Raw genomic sequence first — 11443 nt, 5'->3', positions numbered from 1 at the left:
GATTTCTGGGAAATTGATTCTCTATTACATTAAATATAAGAGAACTGTGCCGCTCATAGATTTGTACATCGCCGTATCTAAAAATCTAAAAAAAAAAAAAAAAAATTTCATTTATTCATTTCAGAAATGTTTGCGAAGTAATTGTCATTGAAATCTTTATAGGTTGCGTATTGTACCTGTTCTTAATCACGTTTAAAATATTTTATTTCAGAAAGCTGGAATCTAACTAGATAAAGTTGGTTCCCGCTGCCACATGGAAAGTACGCTACCATATTTGTATTTCTATGAAAGTAACCATATGTTTCGCACTTCAATGCTCATGAAATGAAAATTACGAATTGTATTAATATACAACATAAAATCTATTTGAATTACTCCCATGATTTTACCAATGTAACTAATTGAACGAATTTTTAAAAATATTTAGAACTTGCTAATTTTTGTAGTTTAATCTCCAATCTTTAATAAATATACTTGGATTAGTAAAACGATAAGAATAAATATAAAATTTTTTTTAAATAGTTTTTACATTGACAACGTAGTAGTCCTTCTTTGTAGTCTGAAGTGTCCCATTAAACGTTAAATGGCGGTGAGGTGATTTGGCGTTTTTTACTTCAAGAATTTCTAGTAAGAAACGTTTTTTTAAATTATTATTTATTCTTCCTAGAGATTTTGTTAACTGTGTGCTAACTAGAGAAAATTATTTTTACTGCATTTATGCGTAAGATTTATTTGAATTACTTCATTTAAAAAATGAATGACATTTTAATGACACAGAACCACAGACAAACAATCAAGGCAATAATGAAAATGAACAGTCAATTTATGCCTAAAAAATTTTAATCAGAGGAAGGTTATTCAAAATTTTTATATAATTATTTTTTTTATTTTAATAATGTCAAATCAATCAGATTTTTAAAATTAAAAAAAATAACACTAACTATATTGACAAGAAATAGCAGACGAAAAATTATTATTACCGCCAGTAATAATAATTTTTTCACTGCTGTCAGCGCCTCTAGTGTTAAAAAAAGAAACTACAATTTATGAAAAAAATTTCTTTATCTATTGTACATGAAAATTTGTTTGTTTGTAATTTAAATATTACTAAAAAATGTAGAAATTAGGGTGATATTCCAAAAAATAGAGTAGGTATATGTCCGGCGTTGTCAGTCCTACACAAATGAGGAAAACATTTTGTATACGAACCTGAAGAACTAGTTGCCTGGCGGCTTATGGAGATTTCTCTAGTCTCCGAGTTGAATTATTCTCCCTACTGTAGTTCACCTGTTCTTCTGTACTTTCTTCAAAACTTTTAAAGAATTTCGAGTTAAAATTTAAAAATTTAAATCACCTGATAGTTTCTTTCAAAGCTTTTTAAAGTTATGAAATTCTTATAGTTTTATGTTTTCTCGTGAATTCCTATAGAGTTAAAGATTTAAATTCGTTATTAAAATAAACAGGATACAATTTTTATGTGATCATAAAGAAGGTTGAATGGATGGTAGTTTATTTGGTTTTTCTAACAGAATTAGAAAAAAAATTCAAATTGTCAACAATAAGATGCAATTTTAAATTTGAGATTATTTCTAAAATATTGAAATTTAGCTTAAGTTCTTCGAATATAAAATGAGAATCACAAATTTGCTATTTATTTAAATAGCTTAATCGTTAAGATGCACTGGTGTAGAAGTGCGGAAGAATCTGAAAGTAAATTCTATATATTATAAAGAAAAATGTAGATTCAAAACTAAATGATTTAAGTATTGAATTCTAGGATGACTGAATTTGTCAAATTAAAAACTAGATTTTTTAGAAATTTTTGGTACTGTTAGAAAGGCAAAATATTAAAAACAATACCGTAATTTAATACAAATTATTGAAAAATAATAAATCCAATGTTTTTACGTGTGATTAACGACAACATTTTTTTAGGTGTTCCTGAATGGATGAGATACTCCCAAGAAGTTCTTCCAGCTTTTTGCCATTATAATATTATGAAATTTTACTATAAGAAAATTTTCATTTTATTATAACATTGGTAACAATGTTTGGGAAACTTCCTTGCATCAAAAGATTCTTGGTTAACCTTATTTTGAAAAGTTATAAAATGTATCGTGATCACCATTATTTTAAAAATAGAAGTTCCCTTCCAAAATTTATTCAAAAGTCATTTTTTCATACCTAGAAAAAATTTGTAGTTTCGATTTTTAAAAATCGTTACTTAAATTAAGATAACTCTTCTATGCTGTTTTTCTTAATTTTTTGAACATGAATTGTTAATTACATGAATTGTTAAAATGTGTATTAGTTTTATGATGGGTTTTATTTGGGGTACCAAACGATCACTTTTTTTGAATTTTTTTAAGAAAATCGATTTATAATTTGAAATAAAAAATCTATTTGAGACATGCTTTATAAATTAAAAATTATGTTGAAAAACCAATATTAGAACAAAATTTGAAATTAAAATAAAAAATCAAAACCATTTTAAAAATAAAATGAAAAAAAATCATTCCACATACTTCAGTTATGGTCAATAAAAACACCCCTGCTGTATGTATTGGTTGTATGTTGCGGGATAACATTAAATTTTCCGCAATCCACAATGCTGTTAGCTAGATACAGATTGCTTCTGTTGGCTGGGGGTGGGGTGGAGATAAGTTCAAATTCAATTTTAAAATGTTTTTTATTTTTGAATTCAGTTTATTCTTCGTAAAAATGTTCTAACCGATTTCTAATTCGTTTTTAAATTTCCAATTTATAAAGACTATTTTGTTTAAAATCTTGAATTGGTTTTACAAAATTGCATTTTAGTTTTTACTTTTTAACTTATTTTGATTTTTGAGTTTACTTTCAAATTTGTTTCCATATTGATTTCTTTTTTAACTTATTTTTTTATTTTCGTCAAAGCATGTTTCAAATAAATTGTCAGTTTCAAATTGTACATAGAATTTAAGGAAAAAAATTCCAAAAAGACCCCAGTTTTATCAAAATTTTATGAGTATGAAAATATGTATCATTTTTTCAAACAAAAAATTTATCCGTTGTTCAAATGTATTAACTGAAAATTCATTACTTTTAAAAAATTCTTCGAAAAGTACAGAAATAATTTAATTCGTTGGGCATTTTCAAAGCATCATTTTTTGTTTGTTAATAGAAAATTGACGCATTTTTGTTACGAAAAACTACATGCAATCTAGGTTAGTTCAAATGTTAGTTATTTACATGTTAGTTTTAACCTCTAAATTTTTCAAACATCCAAAATGTTAACAAACGGAGCTATTTTAAGATAGAAGGTAATAATGAAAAGAAGCTTTTTTTGTGTGGATCTTAACATTTCTACATATTTTCAATAACATGTTTTTAATTTATTTTTTTAAAGTCCGAAAATATTATTTTCCTGCAAATGATTTGAACGCAACAATTTCACGACGTTCAATTTCAAAGTTTCCACGAAGTAAAAAATATTTTAAACTATGCAAAGCGTATTTCTGTTGGTAGTTGGATACACAAATATTTTAGAAAAGTGCTGAAATAAATTATTCTAAATTTGAAATAGTTCTTCCTTTAAATTGCTCTTATCACAATTCAAAAATTGACAAAAGTTAATAATTCCAGTAATTATATTTTTAATCAAGAAAATTATAAGATTTCTACGTCAATATGTCGCAATATTTTAGTCATCCCCGTTGCCAAGTTCCAATTTGCTCAAACACTTTTTAAATACGAATTTCAAACAATATAGTTAAAAAAAATACATAAATATAGGTTACAGTTCATTACAAAATAATCCTTTCAGATACAGATTTCAATTTAGATAATGTTTTCGTCAAAAACTGTACAATAAAAAAAGTTAGACAAAATTAATAAGCTGGCTATTATATTTGCGATGCATTTGAAATTGCAAAACGTTCATTCCGTTGCAACGTAGCTTTCAAGTCATAGAATTGCATCGCACAAATTATTTTTCAAAATGTAGTTTCGGTATTAATTATGCACCTTTTTAGGTTGATTATATTTTGAAAGTAATTCCATATTTAATGAGTTTAAATTTTTTTGAATATCTGTCAATAAAAAATCTCCTGTTTTTTAACATGTAAAAATGAAAATCACAGCATTCAATACGATGGGATAAAAATATTATTTGTTATACATAATCCAGAAAATCTAAAACTCAAGCAACTTTCTTTGAAGAATCAAGTCATTTTCTATTTGTGAATTTTTGCAATAATAGGATAAAAATAAATATTTCAATCAAGAATGAATAAATTGAGTGACATTAGACCAAACAATGTTCCTTTAAAAAGGTTACAAAATTTCAAGTCATAGAATTCCATCGCGCAAAATACATTTTTCAAACAAACTTTATCACATTGGTTACCAAAACAAAATTTCAAAACTGATTGTATTGTAAAAGGGCACAATTTAATCAAGAAAGACTCAAATGAGTGAATGAATATTAGAATTAACAATGTTCCTTTAAGGTTGCAAAATTTCAAGTCATAGAATTGCATCGCGCAATATACATTTTAAAGCAATAATTTATCAAAAATGGTTTCCAAAAATATATTTCGAAATTGAGCTCTAAAATTTTCACCACATAAAAAAATAAAAAAAATTCTAATTTTAAAATGACACGATTTAATCAGGAATGACTCAAATGAGTTATATTAGACCAAACAATGTTTCTTTAAGGTTACAAAATTTCCAGTCATAGAATATCATGGCGCAAGAAACATTTTAAGCAATAGTTTATCAAGGATGACTTTCAAAATAAGATTTCAATATTGATTTCTAAAATGTCTGACACCCATCAATTTATTGAAATGTTTTAAATTTTTTTGTTCATTGTGTAATTTTTTGCATTCATTCGTAGAATAGCGCAAAAATCACACTCTGAAAGTTATTTCCTATAATTTCGATACAAACTAAAAATGTTCGCAAAAAACCATCTCAAAGTTTTTTCCTGAGAAGGTTACAAAATTTCAAGTAATAGAATTGCATCGCGCAAAATACATTTCTCAATAAACAAAAGGGTTATCAAAATTAGATTTCAAAATTCATTTATAAAATCTTGAACATATCAGTAAATGAGTTGTACTTTTATTTATTAGTTTTTAAGTAGAACAATATCATCTCAAGATAAAAATTTTCCTTTGAAATTATTCCTCACATTGGGTTACAAAATTTCAAGTCATAGAATTGCAGCACAAAAAATACATTTTTCATACAAAAGTTTGAAACAGTGGATTATCAAAGTTATAGATATAAAAATTTAGTTAAAAATATACAAAATCATGAATTCGCGTTTTATTAGTTTTCAAGTCTTGGAATAACATTACGTAAAAAATTGTTCTTTAAAAATATTTTCTGCAATATAGGTAACAAAATTTCAAGTCATAGAATTGTATTGCGCAAAATACATCTTCAATCAAACGTATACATTACAAAGGTTGACAAAAATGACAATAAAAAATTTGAAAAAATAAATGTTCTTTGACTTGTACAATGATGTTAGTTTTTAAGTCGTAGAATAGTTTCACGCAAAAATAATTTAATTTCAAAATCCCAGCACACAATAAAAATTTAAAATGACTGAATTGTGGTCGCTTTGCTGTACAATGTTATTCGTTTTTAAGTCGTAGAATAGCATCACACAGGATCACAAATTATTCCCTACAGTAGGTTGCAAAATTTCAAGTCATAGAATTGCATTGCGCGAAATTCATTTTTCAAAGAAAAGTTCAACACAAAGGGTTACCAAAATAAGATTTCAAAATTGATTTTAACCCTTAAAATACAAATAAAAACACAGAATATTAAACAAATAAATTCTCTATGACTCGTACGTACAATGCTATTAGTTTTTAAGTCGTAGCCAAGAATAGTTTCATGCAAAAAAATCACGGTCTAAAAATTATTCCATACAATTGGTTACAAATTTTCAAGTCATAGAATTGCATCGCATATATTTTTCAAACAAAAGTTTATCACATAGGGTTGCCAACATAAAATTTCTAAATTTATTTCAAAAAGTTTCAACGGACATTCAAAAATTATAAATAAATCAATTATCCATGACTTGTACAATGCTATTAGTTTTTAAATCGTAGAAGAAATTAACGCAAAAAATCACAATCTAAAAATTATTCCATACAATAGGTTACAAAATTTCAAGTCATAGAATTGCATCGCGCAAAGTACATTTTCAAACAAATTTTATCACATAGGGTTACCAAAATAAAATTTCAAAATTGATTTCAAACATTTAAAACAAATAACTTTTCCATGACTTGTACAATGCTATAAGTTTTTAAGTCTTAGAAGAGTTTCACGCAAAAAATCATGGTCTAAAAATTATTCCATACAATTGGTAACAAATTTTCAAGTCATAGAATTGCATCGCATGTGTATTTTGCAAACAAAAGTTTATCACATAGGGTTGCAAAAATAAAATTTCGAAATTGATTTCAAAAATTTTCAACGGACATTCAAAAATTATAAATAAATCAATTTTCCAAGACTTCTACAATGCTTTTAGTTTTTAAATCGTAGAAGAGTTTTACACAAAAAATCACGGTCTAAAAATTATTCCATACAATAGGTTACAAAATTTCAAGTCATAGAATTGCATCGCGCAAAGTACATTTTTCAAACAAACTTTATGACATAGGGTTACCAAAATAAAATTTCAAAATTGATTTCAAAATTTAAAGCAAATAAACTTTCCATGACTTGTACAATGCTATTAGTTTTTAAGTCGTAGAAGAGTTTCACGCAAAATATCACGGTCTAAAAATTATTCCATACAATAGGTTACAAAATTTCAAGTCATAGAATTGCATCGCGCAAAGTACATTTTTCAAACAAACTTTATGACATAGGGTTACCAAAATAAAATTTCAAAATTGATTTCAAAAATTTAAAGCAAATAAACTTTCCATGACTTGTACAATGCTATTAGTTTTTAAGTCGTAGAAGAGTTTCACGCAAAATATCACGGTCTAAAAATTATTCCATACAATTGGTTACAAATTTTCAAGTCATAGAATGGTATCGCATGTGTATTTGTCAAGCAAAAGTTTATCACATAGGGATGCAAAAATAAAATTTCAACATTGATTTCAAAATTTTTCAACGGACATTCAAAAATTATAAATAAATCAATTATTCAGAAGGGCCGTAGAAAAGGTTTACGCAAAAAATCACGGTCTAAAAATTATTCCATACAATAGGTTACAAAATTTCAAGTCATAGAATTGCATCGCGCAAAGTACATTTTTCAAACAAACTTTATCACATAGGGTTACCAAAATAAAATTTCAAAATTGATTTCAAAAATTTAAAACAAATAAACTTTCCATGACTTGTACAATGCCATTAGTTTTTAAGTCTTAGACTTAGAACAGTTTCACGCAAAAAATCACGGTCTTAAAATTATTCCATACAATTGGTTACAAATTTTCCAGTCATAGGATTGCATCACATGCGTATTTATCAAACACAAGTTTATCACATAAGGTTGCCAAAATAAAATTGCAAAATTGATTTCAAAAATTTTCAACGGACATTCAAAAATGATAAATAAATCAATTATCCAGAAGAGACGTAGAAGAGTTTTACGCAAAAAATCACGGTCTAAAAATTATTCCATACAATAGGTTACAAAATTTCAAGTCATAGAATTGCATCGAGCAAATACATTTTTCAAACAAACTTTATCACAAGGGTTACCAAAATAAAATTTCAAAATTGATTTCAAAAATTTAGAATAAATAAATTTTCTATTACTTGTACAATGCTATTTTTACGTCGTAGAAGTGTTTCACGCAAAAAATCACGGTCTAAAAATTATTCCATACAATAGGTTACAAAATTCATCAGTATCAGTCATAGAATTGCATCGCGCACAATACATTTTTTCTAAAATTACCACAAAGAGCATGCAAAGTGTTAATACAGTAAGATTTCACAATTCGAGGTATAAAATGTTCAAGTTACGAATCAAAATTTAAAATAGACGAATTTTATATTCCATTTAGAATGGTACTATACTTTTCAAGTCGTAAAATAGTTTCACGCAAAAAATCATCTCCAAGTTATTTCCTGAGAAAGTTAAAAAATTTCATGTAATAGAATTGCATCGCGCAAAATACATTTCTAAATCAATAGTATAGTCAAATTGGGCCAAAAAGGGGGTTATCAAAAATAAGTTATCGTCAATCAAAAGTATGTCACAAGGGTGGCTAAAATTGATTTCAAAATTGGTTAAACAATTTCATCATATAAGAATTTTCGAAATTAGATTCAAAAGCTGTGTTTCGCAGTTTAAAAAAAAAATTCAACACAGAATATTTTTTTGAAAATAGGGAAATTGTATATTTCTTGTACAATGTTTAGAATAGCATCATGCAAAAAATTGTTTTCTGAAATTTTAAGCAGTAAGCTTTAATTATAAGCAGTATATTTGCCGATAATTGAATCCGAAGAATTCTGTGCAGGAAAGAAATTCTTCTATTAAAATATTGTCATTCCATTTTACTCAATACAGAGGGAAATCGCAAAATTAGATCTATAGTTTGTTTATTTAACAAGCAATCCACCACTCAAGCGCACCAAATTCATGGACCCCCCATTTTTTTCCATTCCGCTATAGGTCCTAAAAATATGAAAAATTTCAGGCTTATCCAGTTTTCTACTCCAGATTCGCCTGTGTTTTCAGAATTCAAATATCCTCTGCCGTTCAGGAGATATTTTATATTGAAGTTTGGGTTTTTTCAAATTTTGACAATTTGGGGGGTTCTTTGGTATCGCTTTTTGGGAAAAGACGAACATATTTAAATAATTCTTAGAAAAATTTGCTCGGCCATCCCTCAATACAAATCCAAAAGGAATTTACATTCCGGATTAGATTGGCCGAGTTATTACTATATAACCTAGTAAAGGGCTCATTTGGCCATTTTCCCACCCAGCCTAGTCGCCATTTTTATCAACTCTCACTCACGATCCTGGCGGATGATAGCCGAAACAGCACGTTCTTGGCCTTCACTTTAAACCGAAGGACAAGCTGAAAGGCCCTCTTTTATAGTCTTGCGACCAGTATTTTGAAGCCCGAGATGCAAAGAACTCGTATGCTTTGGCTGTCATCCGCCAGGATCGCGAGCGATTTTTAAAATCCCGACTACGTCCGAAAACTACCTCCGGAAAAAGGGGGTATTTCGGACCGGTTGAGTCCCGGATCGCTTGTTAAAAAGGCTGTGCACGTGACTTAGCCAAGATAAAATGGGCTACCCTTGATTTAGTATGTGCATGTGCATGCATTGGTTACTAAATAGTGCAATTAATAAAAACCCAATTGCAGTTTTGCATCTGACATTATTTAGTTGCGTCACTTCATCTTTCACGAAATTAAATGAAGGATCTTTAGCTGCCATCTTTTATCAAATATTAAAACTAATAGTTGAATCCATCTTTCGGGATAATTTAAAAACAACATTGAAGTTTTTGGATTGAAGTTCTTGTGTTTGTTTATATAAAGAAAAGGTTAGCTAGGCGAAATCAGTCCACAGTAATGACACTGTTTTCACTAAGTATAGTATATATTTTGTTTTGATACCTTCATATATATTCATCAATTTGGTTTTCACCCTTCATAAATAACCATATTTGTAGGATACAAGTGAAATGTCTAGGCTGCCCAGTAATACCGCTAGTGAAGAGTCTTTTGACTTTCTTTTTAAAATTGTCGTAATTGGCGATTGTGGAATTGGAAAGACTTCCCTTGTTCAAAGATTCAAATCGGGAGTTTTTACAGAACGGTATACTAATACGATCGGGGTGGATTTTGCAATGAAAACAGTTGTCATTGAAGGGAAACAGGTTAAAGTATGTAATATTTTTATCAAGCTTTTAATTATTACCATAATTAACATCTGATTTTAATTTTTTGGGCAATTTTTGTCACCCATAGTTACAAATATGGGATACAGGTAGAAAGTTTGAAATATGGAAAAAATTTACCCTTTTTTAACGATTTACTACTCTATTCAATATGGTTGTATAGCTGGACAGGAAAGATTTAGAACCATTACTCAAAGCTATTACAGATCTGCAAATGGTGTCCTTTTAGGTAGTAAATATTAAAATATAATGAAGTGGAAACTTAAGTATTTGTTACATCACTATACATGTTAATATTTTCAGTATATGATATCACTAAAAGATCATCATTTTTAAGTTTACAAAAATGGATGGAAGAAATACGGAGGTTTACAGCTAATAACATTTCCTGGATTTTGATTGGTAAGTAAATTTTTTAAAATTTATACTATTACCAGCATTATTATTTTCTATTTTTATTAAGGAAACAAATGTGACATGGATACACTACGTGAAGTTGAACAAGTTGAAGCCCTTGCCATGGTAATTATATCGAATTATATTGATTTAGATGAATATTTGCAAATAACTATTTACATTAAGTACAGAATAAATTTGTTAACTATACTGAGATTTTTTTAGGCGGAACTTATCCCGGAGATAGTTCTCGTGTTAGAAACATCAGCTAAGGATAATACAAATGTTGAACAAGCATTTGTTGAGCTAGCAACAGAATTAAAGGTATTTCTAAAGAAATAACTTTGAAATCGCTCGTAACGTTTTGTAAGCCTTTATCTACAGCGTAACCAGTGCGGATTAGGAATACATGACGCTGAACAGCAAGAAGTTTTCAATTTAAATACCACCAGAATATTGAAATCCAAGCAATGCTCAGCTTGTTCAATTTAAAATCTCCCAATCTGCTATTAACACTGAACCTTAAATTTGTTATTACCATTAAGTAATTTCAAGCTGCCTTCTATTGTTAAAATCTCATTATGAAAACGACTCTCATTTATAGTTGTTGAAAGTTTTAAAATGATTTTGAAGTAATTTTTGAAATGTTTCACGTATATTTATATGCATATAAATATAATAATTATTTTCGTGTGTTAGAGACTAGAGTATTAAGTAACAAAGCTCTTATATTTTGGTAAAAGCTTGATTCTCATCCCATACAAGGCCTAGTGGTTGATATATAACCTGTGAAAATGCATCTGAATAAAACAGTTTTACCCTGCAACTTACGATTTTGATTGGCATTATTAGATTTAACTCGCTTAGACTTCTCGCAAACTGTAGTTAAGTCTGTAATACAATCTTTAAAAAATTGTCTACATTGGTCTCTAATCCGAAGAAGAAAATATACAAGAAACTGCTGATTTCTTTCTACCGCCTTCTATTCTATGTTAAGGTTCGCATTATTTTTCCATGCACTAGTTTTCTTTAAAAATAGATTTTAATGGTAGTATGACGCTAACAAAGTTTGTATGTAAACAGTATATATATATATTTATATAGTTTGAATCCATGTTTGTTTCAACTTTCAAGATTTAGCTTG

At 27.9% G+C, this 11443-nt stretch overlaps 1 protein-coding gene and 1 long non-coding RNA gene across 3 annotated transcripts; both read left to right on the top strand.

Moving 5' to 3' along the window:
- The first annotated feature begins 579 nt into the window (after window positions 1–579).
- Window positions 580–3559, top strand: LOC124192993. The gene is made up of 2 exons (XR_006873953.1): window positions 580–627; window positions 1936–3559. It is a non-coding gene; the product is annotated as an uncharacterized LOC124192993 (long non-coding RNA).
- Window positions 3560–9484: 5925 nt separating this feature from the next.
- LOC124192987 (ras-related protein Rab-43-like) lies at window positions 9485–11125 on the top strand. Of its 2 annotated transcripts, none has more exons than XM_046586606.1 (8): window positions 9485–9593; window positions 9676–9888; window positions 9974–9992; window positions 10067–10132; window positions 10207–10305; window positions 10367–10425; window positions 10525–10623; window positions 10684–11125. In XM_046586606.1, exons 2-8 carry the CDS (start codon window positions 9688–9690, stop codon window positions 10789–10791), a joined length of 651 nt encoding a protein of 216 aa, XP_046442562.1. In that variant the 5' UTR covers window positions 9485–9593; window positions 9676–9687; the 3' UTR covers window positions 10792–11125. The 2 variants fall into 2 exon arrangements, with proteins under 2 accessions (XP_046442562.1, XP_046442563.1); XM_046586607.1 differs by having other exon boundaries at window positions 9554–9571.
- The last annotated feature ends 318 nt before the right edge of the window (window positions 11126–11443 follow it).

The sequence above is a fragment of the Daphnia pulex genome, chromosome 4 (genome assembly GCF_021134715.1).
Source record: "Daphnia pulex isolate KAP4 chromosome 4, ASM2113471v1".
Lineage (NCBI taxonomy): Eukaryota > Metazoa > Arthropoda > Branchiopoda > Diplostraca > Daphniidae > Daphnia > Daphnia pulex.
This window is presented reverse-complemented; position numbering and strand designations above follow the sequence as displayed.